Source organism: Rana temporaria, chromosome 8, assembly GCF_905171775.1.
Source record: "Rana temporaria chromosome 8, aRanTem1.1, whole genome shotgun sequence".
NCBI lineage: Eukaryota > Metazoa > Chordata > Amphibia > Anura > Ranidae > Rana > Rana temporaria.
This window is the reverse complement of record NC_053496.1, coordinates 36,198,280-36,219,268: the sequence shown is the minus strand read 5'-3', so window position 1 is coordinate 36,219,268 and position 20,989 is coordinate 36,198,280. Positions and strand designations below refer to the sequence as shown.

The 20,989-nt window shown below is 44.9% G+C and overlaps 1 protein-coding gene across 1 annotated transcript in view; it reads right to left on the bottom strand.

Annotated features, from left to right (window-relative positions):
• The window catches only part of LOC120946832 (nebulin related anchoring protein), a 170,777-nt gene that overhangs the window by 73,165 nt on the left and 76,623 nt on the right, over positions 1–20,989 (bottom strand). Inside the window, exons 15-20 of the mRNA XM_040361581.1 lie at positions 19,849–19,947; positions 15,383–15,487; positions 10,435–10,542; positions 3,899–4,000; positions 3,618–3,815; positions 2,051–2,155 (exon numbers count right to left, since the gene is read on the bottom strand). Of these exons, the coding sequence (XP_040217515.1) occupies positions 2,051–2,155; positions 3,618–3,815; positions 3,899–4,000; positions 10,435–10,542; positions 15,383–15,487; positions 19,849–19,947 (717 nt within the window). The remainder of the gene's footprint in view (positions 1–2,050; positions 2,156–3,617; positions 3,816–3,898; positions 4,001–10,434; positions 10,543–15,382; positions 15,488–19,848; positions 19,948–20,989) is intronic.

Below are 20,989 nucleotides of genomic sequence, written 5' to 3'. Positions count from 1 at the left end.
GAATCCTCTTCTTCTCGGGTCCCTCTTCTGTGCTCCTGGCCCCTCCCTCCTGTCGAGTGTCCCCACTGCAAGCAGCTTGCTAAGGGGGCACTCGAGCCGAGTCACAGCTACCTGTGTCCATTCAGACAAGGAGCTGTGGCCCTGCCCATCTCTCTCTCTCCTGATTGACTTTGATTGACAGCAGCAGGAGCCAATGGCACCTCTGCTGTGTCTCAGCCAATCAGGAGGGAGAGCATCGGATGGCCGAGACAATCATGGACATCGCTGGTAAGGTATTAAGGGGGTTGAGGCAGCTGCTGCAAACAGAAGGCTTGTTATCCTAATGCAAAGAATGCATTAAGATAAAAAAAACTTCTGACTTTACAACTTGAAGACCAGGCCTTTTCTGGAACATTCTGTTTAACAGTTTAAATCAGTATTTTTTTCTAGAATATATATATATAAAAATTAGCATCAACCCTAGAGAATAAAATGGCAATCGTTGCAAACCACAGACATGAAATATGAAGAAAGCATATCTCGCTATAGTGTGTACTTGTCTCAATCAAGAGCACTAAGTGTTAATTCTGTCCGCTGCTTCCTTCCTCTGCTATCAGCATGAATCCCTTCTGTCAAGTTTTCCTGACACCAAGAGAAAAAAGGTGATGGGGAGGGATCTCCAGCTGAGTGACAGCCTCAGCTCTGTTCCTGTGTGAAGGGGGGTGTGCTCCTTTCCTCCAATCAGCTTTTTCTTACAGCTCAGACGAGCTGTATAAATTCTGAATTTTGAAGGGATGTAGAGAAGAGAAGACTGCAGATAAACAGCTACAACTTATGTAGAAGGATTTGTTTAATCTCTGTGTATCACCTGAGGCCTGTCACTTCACTGGGATTAGGTAAGGGTTTTTCAACCACTTTAAAAGACCACACCAAAAGACCACCAGGAGCATTGATGAGCAGTAAGGCTGCATTGTTGGGCACAGGTGAGGCTGCATTCTTGGCAGGGCCGCCATCAGGAATTATGGGGCCCCTTACACAGCTTCAGGCATGGGCCCCCTGGAGCAGAGAACTGAAATTGAGAAGCGGGGGGGGGGGGCCTTTACAAAAATAAAGAAAAATATATATATAAAAAAGGGGGGTAGCCATCCGGGGCCCTGGGGACTTCTGGGGCCTTTAATAAAATGAAAAAAAGAAATAAAAAAATATATCTAAAAAATATATTTTTTTAAAAAGGGGGGTTGCCATCTGGGGCCCTGGGGACCTCTGGGCCCTTTAATATTTGTTTTTTTTATGAAAAGAAATTACAAAAAAAGGGGGGTTGTCATCCGGGACCTCTGGGCACTTTAATAAAAATAAAAAATAAATAAACCTCTGGGCCCTTTAATAAAAAAAAATATATAAACAAAAAAATAAAATAAACATTTATATATATATAAAAAAAGGGGGGTAGCAATCCGGGGCCCTGGGGACCTCTGAGCCCTTTAATATAGATATAAAGGGAAAAAAAGAAATAATATAATTTTTTTTTATTTTTTTTAATAAAAAAAAGGGGGGTAGCCATCCGGGGGCCTGAGGACCTCTGGGCCTCTTGCAGGTGTACTGTCTGTACCCCCCTGATGGCGGCCCTGATTGTTGGGCACAGGCTAGGCTGAATTGTTGGGCACAGGTTAGGCTGCATTGTCAGGGACAGGGGAGGCTGCATTGATGGGTAGAGGCTGCACTGATGGGCACAGGTGAGGCTGCACTGATAAAGTTGTTGTTAATTTATTAATTTTTTTGTAACATAATGCTGCTTAAAACATTTAAGTGTAATTTCATGAGATAATTTATGAGGGTGTGTTTAGGGGCTAGTAGCTCAGGACTTTAAATGTTGAGCCCTGCGTACTGGACCTATGCACACAATTACATTTACGTGCATCTTTGGGGGAGACAGGGATAATTTTATATATTTTTTCGAATGTTTATTTATTTATTTTAAATGTTTTTTTTTTTTTCATTTATTGCTGTCACAAGGGGCAAATAAGCCTGGTAAACAAAATTTCCAAGACAATACTGAGAGGGTCCAACTCACCTCACTAATGATATCTCCAGCCTTTTTAGCCTGTTTCACGTTCAAACTTCCCTCTGTTATCCATCCGACTCCTTTCATCCACGCCAGATCAGACTTGTACTGAAGCTACAGCGGGTCATTAATTAAATGTTAGTGTTGCAATAATTAATATTATTTTTATTTAGAAGTATTCCATATTTTATAAGAAACACAGACAGAAATAAATGTAAGAATATATGACAACATATGCTCCACAAATGCAATTAAGTTATGCAGTATTTGGCCTCTTTGGGGTGCTGCTAGTTGTGTTGTGTTGCTTTTAAACCCACATATCCAAGTGCTTTGTGTCGCACCTCTTATTATTGCCTGGCAATTAATCTGGCAGGGTGCACCTTTGCAAAGCTGTGATTTAATTACTTCAGAGTAAAGACTTCATGTCACATTTCCATTATTCTGCCTCCCTCCTCTAAATTTAGGAATAGTAATGTACCAGCAGGAATTATGGGGCCCCTTACACAGCTTCAGGTATGGGCCCTCCTGGAGCAGAGAACCGGGGGGGGGGGGGGGGTGCTGCCGCCTAAAATTGTGAAGCGGGGGGGGCCCTTTACAAAAAAGAGGAAATAAAGAAAAATATATATAAAAAAAAGGGGGGTAGCCCTGGGAACGACCTCTGGGCCCTTTAATAAAAAGAAAAAAAGAAATAAAAAAGATATATTTATTTATTTTTAAAACAGGGGGGTTGCCATCTGGAGCCATGGGGACCTCTGGGCCCTTTAATAAAAAAAATATATATATATACATATATATATATATATATATATATATATATGTGTATATATATATATATATATATATATATATATATATATATATATATATATATATATATACACACATACACACACAAATTATTTTTTTTTATAAAAAGAAAATACAAATAAAGGAGGGTTGCCATCTGGGACCTCTGGGCCCTTTAACAAAAATAAATAAAAATAAAAGAAACCCCTGGGCCCTTTAATAAAAAAATAAATAAAAAAAATATATATAAAAAAAATAAAATAAACATTTATAAAAAATAAAAAAAGGGGGTTGCCATCCAGGCCCCTGGATATATAAACAAAAATTAAAAAAAAACATTTATAAAAAAATAAAATAAAGGGGGTTTGTCACATGGGGACCTCTGAGCCCTTTAATAAAATATATATATATATATATATATATATATATATATATATATATATATATATATATATATATATATATATATATATATATATATAAAATAAATAAAAAAAACATTTTATAAAAAAAGGGGGGTTGCCATCCGGGGCCCTGGGGACTTCTGGGCCCTTTAATAATAATAATAATAATAATAATAATAATTATATATATATATATATATATATATATATATATATATATATATATAGATATATATATAATTATATCCGGGGCCCTGTGGGCCTCCGGGCCCCTGGGAACCTCCGGACCCCTAAAAAAAAAAAGGGGGATTGCCATCCGGGCCCCTTACAGGTGTACTGCCTGTACCCCCCTGATGGCAGCCCTGTGTACCAGACACATATCTCACCTCACTTTGTAGGTCATATGCCTTCTTGGCCCATGTCACTTTCATGTCCTCAGAAGGAATGGTGTATTCATGCAGCCTAGTGCGATAATCCAGGTCGCTAGCAAGCGACTGGGCCTTCTTGGCATGAGTGATGTTGACCATGTCCATCGGTAGGTGGAACTGAGCCTTACTCTCCTCGAAGCCTTTCTTGTAGGATATCTACAAAGTAATCACAAACAATGTATAAATGTCACGGGCCTGATATAGTGAACTTTATGTAAGAATTGGGACCGTTCCGTTACCTCGCTATTCAGTTTCCCAACTTGCATGGAGTGGAGGAGTCTGGAGTCGCTGTTTGCTGCCGCTTTGCCTTTACCTTTTTCATATTCCTCTTTGTATTTGATCTGTAGAGGAGAAGATAGAGATGAAAAGCTGTGCACCACGTCTGTAACATTCTTAGCTCTTGATGAAAGATTGGGCTTTGCACACACAGACATTATTATCAAATCTTTAACATAGGCCAACGATTCTAGAGACCATAAACTGGCCACAAACTGGAGTTTCAAACCCTTTTAAAGCTTTGGTTGAAGCGGGTATGAGTTACGTTGTTATTTCTGACCATGCTCCTGTTTGAGATATTTCTCCTCACTTCCTGTACTTGTGTCATCTAGGGCAGTGGTCATCAACCCCATGGCCGATCCTAGGGTCACATGCGCCTGGGTGCAGAAATATTTCTGGTGCCCCACATGGGTGTGGTCATTTTACTAACTCCTCCCCATTTACCGCCAACACCCCAGCACTGTCAGTGTAAAAGGGCTCTTGGTACATCTCATTATACATCACATCTGTAGGATGGACTACTGATGCACAGGAATGGGCAGGGGCTGTGTATCCTGTGCAATCTACCATGCCATAAAACATCTAGAGCAGGGGCAGCCCAGAGCACATGTAAAGGGATGCTGGCAGTGATGTATTTAGGTTTTGTGCTGCCCTAGGCCTGACTAAACTCGTGCACCCCTAATTTAAATATAACCCACCCCTTCCTGTCAAGGCCACACCCCTTGCTGTTAAATACCTGCCCTTCCCTTACCCTTACTCTATCCAAAATGAAAAAAAAAAGTGTTGCCTATAGTTCTATTTTAGGCAGAAAATTCTGATAATTTTATGGAGAGGACTAAAAAGATATAACCATGCCAATGGTACAGCAGAAAATATGTAGCACAGTGAGGAAGGTTTGTGGTCCAGGATGATAGGACAGTCAAAATTAGAAGCTCCGCCCCCCCCTACAGTTGCAGGATGCTTGCCTCTCTGCCCAGTCCGCCCCATAAGTCTGGTGCTACACTAACAGTGCTACACTAATAGCGCAAACCGGCGGGGACTCTTTCCGTGCTGCCCCCCTGCAACGTGCTGCCCTAGGCCTTGTTGGCCTAGGCCAGGATACAGCCCTGGATGTTGGGGATGCCATCCTCCAGCACATGGCACACAGCACACAGCACACTGAACACTGTGACTCACCTCGGTTCTCTGTGCAGCCCGAGATAGAGATGGGAGGGGGAGGCATTCCAACTGGAGTTGGTGGAGACGGTGCAGGATCCAAGACTCCCAGTGTGGGGAATTCATTCCTGCACATCAGCACTCAGCAGCCATTGAAAGCTAGAACCCTCTGGAAGGTCAGGAAGAGGAGCGGCCCCTCCGCCGAGCACTGCCAGGCTGGACGGGCTGCCCTATGCTCACACATCAGTTCTATACAGACACACACCTATGCTCAGAACACTAGACGAGCACAAACAAGGAGAGAAGGAGGGAGGGGAGAACTCTGGCACTTTGGTGCCCCCACCTCTGCAGGCGCCTGGGTGCAACCCACCCTGTGAACCCTACCTAGGATCGGCCCTGATCAACCCTGTCCTCAGGGCCCACTAACAGGCCAGGTTTTATGTATTACCTCGGGGAGATGCAGACTAGAATACTGCAATCACTGAGCAGCAAATGATATCACCTGTGATGTATTTCAGTTATCTTGCAAACCTGGATTGTTAGTGGGCCCTGAGGACAGGGTTGATGACCACTGATCTAGGGCACTAATGGCAGCTGAACTTTATTTTTGCCCTCTCCAGAATGCATTCTTTATATATTCTTGAAGAATACACTATACCAGGGACACCATCAATGTCTGTCACTATATCACGTACACATTCCAGAGAGGGAACTTTACAAATAGATAGAAAATGGGGAAGGGGAATGAAAGGGAATGGAAAAACACTAAACTGGGGTAAAGAAAAAGAGAAAGAGTGGGAAAGAAAAGGGAAGAGGGGGAGGGAAAGAGGGGGAAACAGAGAAAGAGAAGAAAGAAGAAAAGGGTAAGAGGGGAGAAAGGGGGGGGGAAGGGGGGGAAAAAGGAGAGGGGGGAGGGTTTAGTATGGGAAAGGGATAGGGGGGGGGGGGAATAGAAAAAGACAAGATACACAAGGGAAGCACTCACATTGGCCACATCCGTAGTGATAAGAATAAAGAAGAACACCCAATCCAAAGAGTGGGCAAAGTCGGACTTTGAGGCACGTGGAAGTATAAAAAATATAATTTATTACAATAGATATAAAATGTACAATAACAATGGTATAATGGAATGTGGGTAAATTACAATCACAATACAACCATCTGGATCAAAATTGTATGGATAGTGAGTAAATCCTATTGAAGTCGCCTACGCGTTTCACCGTGGGGGCTTCTTCAGGACGAAAAAACAGGATTTGTGCTGATATACAGCTATTGTTTCACAATCTGATGCACTACAGTGCGTACATCCATCCAGGAAATATCCAGTATTAGACAGAATATCTGCCGATGATGTGAGATGATTAACAAGTCACTTTTAATGGTATCGGGGAGGGTCATCAGTAGTCCAGGCCATATGTGTCTAAGATGACATCAACGAATGAGTGCTTCAATCCATAAGTATGGAAGGGCAGACATAAGGAAGGGGGGTGTGGTCGAAGAGCAAATCCCCCCTGGACAGTCCACCGGGGGACTTAAAAACTGGGGCAGAGAGCAGCTCAATAACTAAGAGCCTAGGATAGCCAAAGTGTCCTAAATAGCAGGGATCCTCTGATAACATGCTTTTTAGCAGCGCAGCGTCCGTGTGTGCCCCAGCCCCTGCTCGTCCTGAAGAAGCCCCCACGGTGAAACGCGTAGGCGACTTCAATAGGATTTACTCACTATCCATACAATTTTGATCCAGATGGTTGTATTGTGATTGTAATTTACCCACATTCCATTATACCATTGTTATTGTACATTTTATATCTATTGTAATAAATTATATTTCTTATACTTCCACGTGCCTCAAAGTCCGACTTTGCCCACTCTTTGGATTGGGTGTTCTTCTTTATTCTTCGGAATTTTACAAATGTCACCAGGGTAGGAAGTTAGGGAATGCGATATAAACCCAAGAGTGGACCAAGCTCTTTTTGTACTCTGGAACAAATTACACTTTATTCTTAATTGTTTATTGAATTACTGGTCACACAAAAATAAGGAATAATCCCCGTGATGATGAAACGTGTCGGAACTTGCTCTATGGCAACCGGAAGTAATGCATCACATATGACTAGAAGTGACGTTCTAGAAGTGATGGAGAGACGTTCAGTGAGAAGCTAAGATTGTTGGCCTGACTAACTATATCAGGACACTGTAGTGGCTTTGTAATTATTAAGGCACAAAAGAAGGTTTGCTTGTGAGTAGGTTTTTAATTAAGGTGGAGAAATAATAAATGGTGTTTTTAATGTTATTGCACTAATAGAGTTCCTTTCTTCTTTTCCTATGAGTGAAATATAGCTGGTTTGGCTAAGTGGATTTGGAGAATCCCAATGGTGAAGTAGACAAAGCTTCTCAGGCCCCGTACACACGACCAGTTTCCTCGGCAGAATTCAGCTTCCGACCGAGTTTCTGGCTGAATTCTGCCGAGAAACCCGGCCGTGTGTACACTTTCGGCCGAGGAAGCCGACGAGGACCTCGGCGAGGAAGTAGAGAACATGTTCTCTATTTCCTCGTTGTTCTATGGGAGCTCTCGCCCCGCCGAGCTCCTCGGCGGCTTCAGTGCTGAACTGGCCGAGGAACTCGATGTGTTTGGCACGTCGAGTTCCTCGGCCGTGTGTACGAGGCCTAATGCCTATCATGAGAATGAAAGCATTTAATCCCGGTGAGTGAGTGTCCTATTGAGAATTGGTGACACCGACCACGTGGTGTCATGTGATGTGGACAAGTTACAGTTATTGAGAACTTATATTCCATAAAGACTGAAAATGTGACTTTTTAATGTCAAATATTTTTTTTTTGATACATGAGTGGACACTGGGGCCCGGATTCACGTAGAAGCACGTATCTTTGTGCGGGCGTAACGTATCCTATTTATGTTACGCCTCCGCAACTTTGACAGGCAAGTGCCGTATTCTCAAACCAAAGTTACGGCGGCGTAGCGTAAATAGGCCGGCGTAAGCCCACCTAATTCAAATGTGGTAGATGTGGGCGTGTGTTATGTAAATTTAATGTGACCCCACGTAAATGACGCTTTTTACGAATGGCGCATGCGCCGTCCGTGAAAGTATCCCAGTGCGCATGCTCCAAATTAACCCGCAAGAAGCCAATGCTTTCGACGTGAACGTAAATGAGGCCCAGCCCTATTTGCGAACGGCTTGCGCAAACGACGTAAAATTTTAAAAATTAGATGCGGGAAAACATTGGTACGCCTCATCTACGCCTCATATAGCAGGGGTAACTTTACGCCGGGAAAAGCCCAACCTAAAAGGTGTATCTCTACTGCGTCGGCCAGGCGTACGTTAGTGAATTGGCATATCTAGCTGATTTACATATTTCTAGGCGTAAATCAGCGTACACGCCCCTAGCGGCCAGCGTAAATATGCAGTTAAGATACGACGGCGTAAGAGACTTACGCCGGTCGGATCTAATACAAATCTATGCGTAACTGATTCTAAGAATCAGGCGCATAGATACGACGGCTCGGACTCGGAGTTACGACGGCGTATCTGGAGATACACCGGCGTAACTCGTACGAGAATCCGGGCCTGGGTGTTTTCTGAATTTAGTTATTCTCCTTATAAGTGTTTTTTAGCATAATTTAAATGTGATTGTATATATACTTTTTTGATAGCACCACTGTACTTTAGTATTATGGAAGGCATACACTAGGAACGAATAATAAGGCTTTTACAAGGTTCTCATCAGATGGTTGATGGTTTACTTATGAAATAGCCAGGGCTAGGTGGCCATTGGCCTTTGGGTAACTTTCCAGCGGTATCTGTAAGGAAAATGTTGCCCTCCCTGAACCAGTCTTGCAATCCATTAGGCTTGGCAGCATTAAAGCCTCGTAGACACGATCAGTCCATCCGATGAGAACGGTCTGAAGGACCTTCTCATCGGTTAACCGATAAAGCTGACTGATGGTCTGTCGCGCCCACACACAATCGGTTAAATAACCGAGCGTGTCAGAACGCTGTGACGTAAAACACAACGACGTGCTGAAAAAAATGAAGTTCAATGCTTCCAAGCATGCGTCGACTTGATTCTGAGCATGCGTGGATTTTTAACCGATGGTCGTGCCTACTAACGATCGGTTTTGACCTATCGGTTAGGAATTAAAAGTAAGTTGGCTTTTTTTTAACTGATGGTTAAATAACCTATGGGGCCCACACACGATCGGTTTTGACCGATGAAAACGGTCCATCAGACCATTGTCCTCTGTTTAACCGATCGTGTGTACGAGGCCTAACACGTACCAGTGAAGCTATAATTAGGTTGGTCATGCTGAGAAGATCGTCCACCATTGTCCCATACAATGACTGTGACATAAGTATACTGACTAAGGGGCAGATTCACAGAAGAAATACGCCGGAGTATCTACTGATTCAAATTTGCCGCATCGTATCTTTAGTTTGAATTCTCAAACCAAGATACGACGGCTTTTGGCCTCCATCCGACAGGCGTACGGCTTCCTACGCCTTCGGATCCTAGGTGTAATACTTTGGCGCCCGCTGGGTGGAGTTCGCGTCGTTTTCCACGTCGGGTATGCTAATTAGCTGATTACGGCGATCCATGACGGTACGCGCGTTTGTCGCATTCTCTTACGTCGTCGCTAGTCGGCTTTTCCCATCGTAAAGTTAAACCTGCTATTTAGGTGGTGTAAAATTAGACCAGCCATGTTAAAGTATGGCCGTCGTTCCCGCATCGAATTTAATTATTATTTTTTTTTTTGCGTAAGACGTCCGGGAATACGAAAGGACGTAACGCACGTCGCCGTTCAAAATACACGTCAGGGCGCCGTAATTTCGCCCAAAGCACGGCGGGAAATTTCCTAACGGAGCATGCGCAGAACGTTCGGCGTGGGAACGCGCCTAATTTAAATGGTACACGCCCCATTGGAATTAGGCGGGCTTGCGCCGGACGGATTTATGTTACGCCGCCGCAAGTTTACAGGCAAGTGCTTTGTGAATCAAGCACTTGCGCTTAAAACTTGCGGCGGTGTAACGTAAATGACATACGTTACGCCGCAGCGCAAGTACGTGAATCTGCCCCTAAGCATTTATGTTTACATCCTCAGTAGTCACCCCTGGAGTAAATCAATTGGCAAGGAAATTTCATTTGGGTGACCAGTTTTCTCCCCCTCTGGGTAAAAATGCCAGAGGTGTCCACAGGGATCGCAGACAGGGATCGCAGACATTCCATGGATATAAGATCATTCCCCAAATGAACTGTAATTAAATAGATCTGAGAATGATCATTTCTACAACCTCCAAGAGATGCCCTGGCATCTTCAATATTTACTTACATCACTTGCAAGGTCTCCTGAAGCTTTGGCAGAGGAAATGGACATAGAATCCATTTTCATCTCAATGTTCTGACCTTTAGTCTTCTGCCATTCTTCCTTATATTTGTTCTACAAAGGAGGATAAAAACAAGCAAAATTGGAGTCACTGAAACATTCCCAGACATATTACCTGTCAAACACGGTGGGGAAGATTTACTAAAACTGGTACAAAGAATCTGGTGCAGTTGTGCATTGTAACCAATCAGCTTCTAGGTTTTATTGTCAAAGCTTAATTGAACAAGCTGGAGTTGGAAGCTGATTGGTTACTTTGCACAGCTGCACCAGATTCTGTGTGCTCCAGTTTTAGTAAGGCCCCTTTCACACTGAGGCGATGTGGCAGTATAGCGCCGCTAAAAATAGCAGCGCTATACCGTCGTAATTGCCGCGGGATTCGGCCGCTAGCGGTGCGATATTAACCCCCAGCTAGCGACCGATAAAGGGTTAATACCGCCTGCAATGCGCCTCAGCAACCCTTCTTGTCCACATTAGTGCCCGACCTCACAAATGTACTACTGGAAGAATGGTCAAACATTCCCATAGACACACTCCTAATCCTTGTGGATACCCTTCCCAGAAGAGTTGTAACTTTTATGGCTGCAAAGGGTGCGCCAACTCAATGGGCCAGATTCACGTAGATCAGCGGATCTATAGATCCGCCCGATCTACGTGATTTAAGATCCGCTCCCGCAAGTTTTGGAGGCAAGTGGGTAATTCACAAACCACTTACCTCCAAACTTGCGGCGGCAGATCGTAACTCCCCCGGCGGAATGCAAATTCCGCGGCTAGGGGGAGTGTACTATTTAAATCAGGCGCGTTCCCGCGCCGATTTAAATGCGCATGCGCCGTCCGGGGAATTTCCCGGCGTGCATTGCTCCCACTGACGTCGCTAGGACGTCAGTGGTTTTGACGCTTACGTAAACGACGTACATCCGTATTCGAGAACGACTTACGCAAACGACGTAAAAAAATTCAAATTCGACGTGGGAACGACGGCTATACTTAACATTGGCTGCGCCTCATAGAAGCAGGGGTAAGTATACGCCGGGAACGCCGCTACGGAAACGTCGTAAGAAGACTGCGTCGGGTCCGCGTACGTTCGTGAATTTGCGTATCTCGCTGATTTATATATTATTCAACGTAAATCAGCGGGAACGCCCCCGGCTCCATTTTTAAATTGAAAATAAGATCCGATAGTGTAACACTGTTACACCTGTCGGATCTTAGCCATATCTATGCGTAACTGATTCTATGAATCAGGCGCATAGATAGGACCAGTGTAAGTCAGAGATACGATGGTGTATCTGGAGATACACCGTCGTATCTCTTTGTGAATCTGGCCCAATAAGTTTTAAGAGAGACAGCGCACACAGCAGGGAACACACACACTATAGCAGAAACAAGTAAAAGGATTGGGCCGGCAACTCATAGCAACGACTATGGCTGTTGCAAAAACGCATAAGCTGTCACTTTTTGTAACCAACCATTAAAATTTCTATATGGACTACAAAGTTGCCAGCTCATTCCTTTTACTTGTTTGGGCAACTCAATATTGAAGACTGGGATGCCATTAAAGTTTATGTATGGTGTCTGGTGTCCAAAAATATAGCGAAATATGTCCCTGGCTACATGCCAGTTGGCTTGAGAGGCTGTGTGGATTCCGGCTCATACCTCTACATCTGGTGGACCTTACCTGCGGTCCGATCCTTTTGGGCTGAAATTCTCATGATTCTTACCAAATTGTTTAATGCCGATACGCAGCCCGATCCACCGATTGCCTTGCTAAATAATATCTCACTTAAGCTGACCAGGTCCCAATTTTGACTCCTCCTTCATGTCACAGCTGCCACCAAACATGACTTCAAAATTTCCAGAAATGTTACATGTTTATCTATGGTGGAGGAGGGACACCTGGCCACCATGATTTAAACATAAATACTTCATGGTCTGTTATACTGGTTTGTTAGTTTCGATTTGTGTTTTGACTTGAGTGCCTCTGGGAATTTTTCACCCGTGATTTACAACTGCTACTGTCAGGCCTCGTACACACGACCGTTTTCCTCGACAGAATCCATCAAGAAACTTGGTGGCGGAGCTTTTTTGTCGTGTGTACGTTTTTCATCGAGGAAACTGTCGAGGAACTCGACGAGGAAAAAAGAGAAAAAGTTCTCTTTTTCCTTCGTCGGGAGTCTCAATTTCCTCGTCGTGTTCCTCGTCGGGCTCCTCGTCGGGCTGGTTTTCGACGAGAAACACGTTTGTGTGTATTAGGGTCGGGACCGATTCCGAGTTTTTTCGGCGGTAGTCAGACGCCGATACCCCGCCCCGATACACAAATAGAATACTTAACCCCCCCCGCGCCGCGCCGCCGCCGCCGTTACGCCGCTGACTGTGTAATACGGGCGGGAACATTACAGCTTTGAATAGCTGTAATGATTTGCGCCACGCATAGACACTCCCCCTTGCTCGGGTGAACTGTCCAATCCCGAGCGAGGGGGAGTGTCTATACACGCAGCGTGGCGCCAATCATTACAAAGCTATTCAAAGCTGTAATGTTCCTGGCCGGCCGTAGTACTTTACACAGTCGGCGGTAGCAGGTAAGCGGGCCATGGCTGCATATGGGGGGGACACATGGCTGGATGGGGGGAGACACACGGCTGGATGGGGGGAGACACACATGGCTGCATATGGGGGGGACACATGGCTGGATGGGGGGAGACACACATGGCTGGATGGGGGGAGACACACGGCTGGATGGGGGGAGACACACATGGCTGCATATGGGGGGGACACATGGCTGGATGGGGGGAGACACACATGGCTGGATGGGGGGAGACACACATGGCTGGATGGGGGGAGACACACATGGCTGGATGGGGGGAGACACACATGGCTGGATGGGGGGAGACACACATGGCTGGATGGGGGGGAGACACACATGGCTGGATGGGGGGGAGACACACATGGCTGGATGGGGGGAGACACACATGGCTGGATGGGGGGAGACACACATGGCTGGATGGGGGGAGACACACATGGCTGGATGGGGGGAGACACACATGGCTGGATGGGGGGAGACACACATGGCTGGATGGGGGGAGACACACATGGCTGGATGGGGGGAGACACACATGGCTGGATAAGGGGGGAGACATGGCTGCATGGGGGGTGACAATGGCTGCATGGGGGGTGACAATGGCTGCATGGGGGGTGACAATGGCTGCATGGGGGGATACATTGCTGGATGGGGGGGTGACAATGGCTGGATGGGGGGATACATTGCTGCATGGGGGGTGACAATGGCTGCATGCGGGATGACAATGGCTGCATGGGGGGTGACAATGGCTGCATGGGGGGTGACAACGGCTGCATGGGGGGTGACAATGGCTGCATGGGGGGGTGACAATGGCTGCATGGGGGGAGACAATGGCTGCATGGGGGGTGACAATGGCTGCATGGGGGGTGACAATGGCTGCATGGGGGGTGACAATGGCTGCATGGGGGGTGACAATGGCTGGATGGGGGGAGACAATGGCTGGATGGGGGGAGACAATGGCTGGATGGGGGGTGACAATGGCTGGATGGGGGGAGACAATGGCTGCATGGGGGGTGACAATGGCTGCATGGGGGGTGACAATGGCTGCATGGGGGGTGACAATGGCTGCATGGGGGGTGACAATGGCTGGATGGGGGGGAGACATGGCTGGATGGGGGGAGACAATGGCTGGATGGGGGGTGACAATGGCTGGATGGGGGGAGACAATGGCTGGATGGGGGGATACATTGCTGGATGGGTGGTGACAATGGCTGGATGGGGGGATACATTGCTGCATGGGGGGAGACAATGGCTGGATGGGGGGAGACAATGGCTGGATGGGGGGAGACATGGCTGGATGGGGGGAGACAATGGCTGGATGGGGGATACATTGCTGCATGGGGGGAGACAATGGCTGGATGGGGGGGAGACAATGGCTGGATGGGGGGGAGACAATGGCTGGATGGGGGGGAGACAATGGCTGGATGGGGGGAGACAATGGCTGGATGGGGGGATACATGGCTGCATCTGTCGGGGGACATCGCTGCATTTGGGGACACATTTTTAAAAAAGTATCGGTATTCGGTATTGGCGACTACTTGAAAAAAAGTATCGGTACTCGTACTCAGTCCTAAAAAAGTGGTATCGGGACAACCCTAGTGTGTATGTATGCTTAGAAACCCGCGCATGCTCAGAATAAAGTATGAGACGGTAACGCACCTTCGGTAAAAGTAGCGTTTGTAATGGAGATAGCACATTCGTCACGCTGTAACAGTCTGAAAAGTGCAAATCGTCTCTCACCAAACTTTTACTTAACACGCAGTAACATGAGATTAGCAAAAGCAGCCCCAAGGGTTGTGCCAGTGGAATCGAACTTCCCCTGCCATTGTATGTGTTGTACGTCACCACGTTTGAGAATGAGGAGATTTGGTCTTGACAGTGTGTACGCAAAGCAAGCTTGTCAAGTTTCTCGACAAGCCTAACAAGGAACTCGTCGAGGAAAACGATGTGTCTTTTCCGACGAGTTCCTCTTATACTTCTAGACAACAATATTTACTCCTCCCTGTGTGGAGATATATTTTAATCTATGGCAATACCCTCCCAGAGGCATGTATGTCATTGCTTCAATAACATTTTAGATAGAATTGCGCCATAAAAAACTTTTGTAACGTTTTTCTACTACATATTCTTATGTTGAAAATCAATATACAAATGAAAAAAACACAAACTATGATTTGAAGATTTAAGGAGATAATATATTTATATAGTATGGTAGTCTATAGTAAGGGTAAAAAACTGTCTGGGTTTATTCTTGTCCACTTGGGAGTTTTAGGTGTCACCACCTACCTTCCTGTATATCATATCAGTTCCAGTACTTACCTCACTGTACAGTTCAGTGTTGGCTTTTGCTTTCCTCATTTCTGGTACATCTTGAGAAAGTGTATAATGTGTTTTGGATTTCTCATATGCCGCTCTATAATTCAACTAATAAGAAAACAGAAAAAGTCAATAAAAAGTTAAAATTATGCTTTATTGGCACTGTAAACACAGTTATATTAATGTGTTTATTTTTTGCTACTACTGTCTTTTTATTCAACATTTGTTTTAGATTGTTGAACAAAAAAATCAATGTATATACTGGTAATTATATATATATATATATATATACTGGTAATTATATATATATATATATATATATATATATATATATATATATATATATATATATATATATATATATATATATATATATATACACACACCAAATACACACACTATATTGTCAAAAGCATTGGGACGCCTGTCCTTACATGAACGCTGTATCCTGGCCTAGGCCAACAAGTCCCAGGCCTAGGGCAGCACTTTGCAGGGGGGCAGCATGGAAAGAGTTCCCGCCGGCTTGTGCTACAGTACACTGTTAGTGTAGCGCCAGTCTTATGTGGTTGACTGGGCAAATTAGTCTAGCTCCCCCATAAAGCGGCTGCACTGCTTCCGGTATGCGGGCGGCCGGCATTCCACAACTGGGGGGGGGGGGGTTGCTGCTTCTAATTTTCACTGTCCTATCATCCTGGACCACAAACCTTCCTCACTGAGCTATGTTTTCTGCTGCACCATTGGCATGGTTATATCTTCTTAATCCTCTCCATAAAATTTGCAGAAAATTTGTGCTTAAAGTAGAACTATAGACAACACTTTTTTTTTTTTTTTTTTTCATTTTTGGTAGAGTAAGGGAGGGAAGGGAACTCTTAAGGGGTCAGCATACCAAAACATTTTTGACAATTTCATGCTTCCAACTTTTTGGGAACAGTTTGGGGACGGCCCCGTCCTGTTCCAACATGACTGCGCACCAGTGCACAAAGCAAAGGTTCATGAAGACATTTATGAGCAAGTTTAGAGTGGAGGAACTTGACTGGCCTGCACAGAGTCCTGACCTCAACCAGATAGAACACCTTTGGGATGAATTAGAGCGGAGACTGCGAGCAATGGCTTCTCGTCCAGCATCAGTGCCTGACCTCACAAATGTGCTTCTGGAAGAATGGTCAAACATTCCCATAGACACACTCCTAAACCTTGTGGACAGCCTTCCCAGAAGAGTTGAAGCTGTTATAGCTGCAAAGGGTGGGCCAACTCAATATTTGAACCCTACAGACTAAGAATGCCATTAAAGTTCATGTGTGTGTAAAGGCAAGCGTCCCAATACTTTTGGTAATATAGTGTGTGGGTGTGTGTGTATATATATATATATATATATATATATATATATACACACATACACACACACACACACACACACACACACACACACACCAAGATTAATGCAAAAGTGGGCATAACTTTATTAACGTAGGTTTCTTATAGTGGTAGAGTATCTCTTTCTGTATAATAACTCTTTTTTTATTGCAGGTAAATAATGGATTCCAAGCAGAAGCAATGTGGTGTCATTGAGTTCCTGACGAAGGAGGGGTGCAGGCTTTCCGACATCCATAGAAGGCTACAGAACATGTATGGGCACCATTGACAAGAGTCATTAATGAAAGCCATTGCTCTTGTCGCTGGTGTCATGTTCATAAACGTTATGTAGCCTTCTGTGGATGTTGGACAGCCTGCACCCCTCCTTCGTCAGGAACTCAATGACAGCACATTGCTTCTGCTTGGAATCCATTATTTACCTGGAATGAAAAGGAAAAACAAGAGTTACTATAGAGGAAGACTACCGACACGGGAAATTTGAAAAACCTGTGTAAGTTAACCACTTGCAGACCGCCTAACAATCATATATGTTGGCAGAATGGCTGGGCTAAGCAACGTACCTGTACCTGACCCTGCCCGCGGGAACCATGGACTCGATGTCCGCCGGGGTCCCGCGATCGTGTCACGGAGCTGCAGAACGGGGAGATGCCTTTGTAAACCAGGCATTTCCCTGTTCTGCCTTGTGACAGGACAGTGATCTACTGCTCCCTGTGATCAGGATCAGTGATCACTGTTTTGTCACTCGTAGCCCAGCTAGAGCACAGTTAAAATCACTCCCTAGGACACACTTAACCCCTTCCTCGCCCCCTAGTGTTTAACCCCTTCCCTGCCAGTGTCATTTACACAGCAATCAGTGCATTTTTATAGCACTGATCGCTGTATAAATCACAATAGTCCCAAAATAGCGCCAAAAGTGTCCGACAAAATGTTGCAGTCATGATAAAAATCGCAGATCGCTGCCATTATTATTAATAAAAATGCCCTAATTCTATCCCCTATTTTGTAGACGCTATGGGCCAGATTCACAGTGGACTTACGACGGCGTATCTCCACGTACGCCGTCGTACGTCCGAATGTGAGCCGTCGTATTTATGCTCCTGATTCTTAGAATCAGTTACGCATAGATTTGGCCACGATACGAGCGGCGTAAGTCTCCTACGCCGTCGTATCTTGGGTGCATATTTACGCTGGCCGCAAGGGGCGCTTCCATAGATTTACGCATCGAATATGTAAATTAGGTAGATACGCCGATTCACGAACGTACTTGCGCCCGCTACGCCGTTTACGTTAGGCTTACGTCCGGCGTAAAGTTACCCCTGCTATATGAGGCGCAGCCAATGAAAAGTATGGACGTCGGCAAGCGTATCTTTTTACGTTGTTTACGTAAGTCGTACGTGAATGGGGCTGTGCGTAGGTTACGTTCACGTCACAGGCATTGGGCCTGATGTATCTTAGGGCGTAAATTCGACGTGATACTGAGCATGCGCACGCAAGCGCGGTACGATCGGCGCTTCATTTGCATGGGGTCACGGCTCATTTTAATAAAACACGACCACCTCTTCCACATTTGAATTACGCAGGCTTACGCCGGCCGATTTACACTACGCCGCCGCAACTTACGGAGCAAGTGCTTTGTGAATACTGCACTTGCCTGTCTAAGTTGCGGAGGCATAGCGTAAATAGGATACGCTTACCCCGCACAAAGATACGCTCTCCTACGTGAATCTGGCCCTATAACTTTTGCGCAAATCAATCAATACACACTTATTGCGATTTTATTTTTAACAAAAATATGAAGAAGAATGCATATCGGCATAATCTGAGGGAAAAAAAAATGTATTATAGCAAAAAGTAAAAAATACTGTATTGCTTTTTTTAAAAAAAAATTTACGCTCTTTTTTTGTTTATAGCACAAAAAATAAAACGCAGAGGTGATCAATTACCACCAAAAGAAAGCTCTATTTGTGGAGAAAAAATGATGTCAATTGTGTTTGGGTATAGCGTCGCACGACCGCGCAATTGTCAAAGTGCCGAATCGCAAAAAGTGCTCTGGTCAGGAAGGGGGTAAATTCTTCCGGAGCTGAAGTGGTTAATAAAAAAGTAATGCCAAGTTTTGCATTACTTTTGGTAGAGCCTTCATATATACTGTGGGCCAGATTCACATAGGAGATACGATGGCGTATCTCCAGATACGCCGTCGTATCTCTGAGTGTGAAGTGTCGTATCCTGGCGCCTGATTCAAAGAATCAGATACACCAGAATTCCTCTAAGATACGACCAGCGTAAGTCTCTTACGCCGTCTTATCTTAGTTGCATATTTACGCTGGCCGCTAGGTGGCGCTTCCGTCGATTTACGCAAGGAATATGTAAATTAGGTAGATACGCCGATTCAGAAACGTACGTCCGCCAGGCGCATTTTTTTACGTCGTTTACGTTAGGCTTTTTCCGGCATAAAGTTACCCCTGCTATATGAGGCGTATCCTATGTTAAGTATGGACGTCGTTCCCGCGTCGAATTTTGAAAATTTTACGTCGTTTGCGTAAGTAGTCCGTGAATGGGGCTGTGCGTAATTTACGTTCACGTCGAAAGCATTGGCTTTTTGTGGGTTAATTTGGAGCATGCGCACTGGGTTACTTTTACGGACGGCGCATGCGCCGTTAGTCAAAAATGTCATTTACGTGGGGTCATGTTTTATTTGCATAAAACACGCCCACCTCTTCACAATTTGAATTAGGCGGATTTACACTACGCCGCTGTAACTTAGGGCGCAGGTTCTTGGTGAATACAGAACCTGCCTCACTAAGTTACGGCGGCGTAGCGTATCTGAGATACGCTACGCCCGCAGAAAAATAAGCCAATCTACCTGAATCTACCCCTGTGTGTGTATGTATGTATGTATATACATAATCGCTCCAAATTATATCGCAAAAGATTTGTAAAGGGTGAGATCTAGTTCGGGAAGCCCATGTCCATCGTTAACCCCTCTGGCAATTTGCGCTTGGCGTTATCAGCGCCGCGCACAGAACGTGAGGGATTTAGAGTGGGGATCTGCCGCACACCTTATCAGCAGACAACACAACAAGCCAGCCACTTACGTCGCTCAGCTGCTGGGCATTGACCTTGGCCTGCACAATCTCCGGTGTATCCGTTACAGAGCTGTACTTCAACTTGTCGATGCTCTGACGGTAGTGTACCTGCGGGGAAAAACGGCCATTTGAACACGGAACGCTACTAAAGAGGAATTAAATTGTCTGGCGGACTTTCTAATCTAATTAAACACAACAATTTTCCTGGACGTGCGGCTCCGTCTCAGCAAGCTTCGCTCTGTTAGAAAAAATAATGGATTCAATTAACATCCCTGGCGTTATGGCTTGTGGGGAAAAAATCTCACGTCCTTCTTGTGCTTCCTATATTTTATATTAATAGCAGAGTTAGATAAATTGTAACACATTACCGTCCTTTTTTATTTTATTTATTTTTTAATGAAAAGGAAACACATTTTTGTTTAATATTTTAACATTTACCAGTCATCTCTGTGACAAGTCTTTCACTTTTTGCTTGTTTGCTATTCCGTATTTTAACTAGTCCAGCTCTCTACACCCTCCATAGAGCACAGCAATTTTAAAGGGGTTGTAAAGGAACATTTTTTTTCCCCTAAATAGCTTCCATTACCTTAGTGCGGTCCTCCTTCACTTACCTCATCCTTCCATTTTGCTTTTAAATGTCCTTATTTCTTCTGAGAAATCCTCACTTCCTGTTCTTCTGTCTGTAACTACACACCGTAATGCGAGGCTTGCTCCCTGGTGTGGAGAAAGCCTCTTGAGGGGGGAGGGGGCGAGCAGACAAGTCAGGACACTCTCTACTTTGCAGATAGAGAAAGGAGCTGTGTGTTAGTGGGTGTCCTGACACTCCTGTTTGCCCCCTCAAGAGGCTTTCTCTACACCAGGGAGAAAGCCTTGCATTACGGTGTGTAGTTACAGACAAAAGAACAGGAAGTGAGGATTTCTCAGAAGAAATAAGGACATTTAAAAGCAAAATGGAAGGATGAGGAATGCACTAAGGTAAAGGAAGCTATTTAGGGAAAAAATAATTCCTTTACAATCCCTTTAACTTTTCTACTGTGGGCCTTTTTATCCAGCAATAAGGCTTCATTCACACCTCAGCATAGCATCTTTAAGCATTGTTCCGGTGTTATTTTATGGCTTTTTTTATTAACCAACAGAGAAAACTATCATC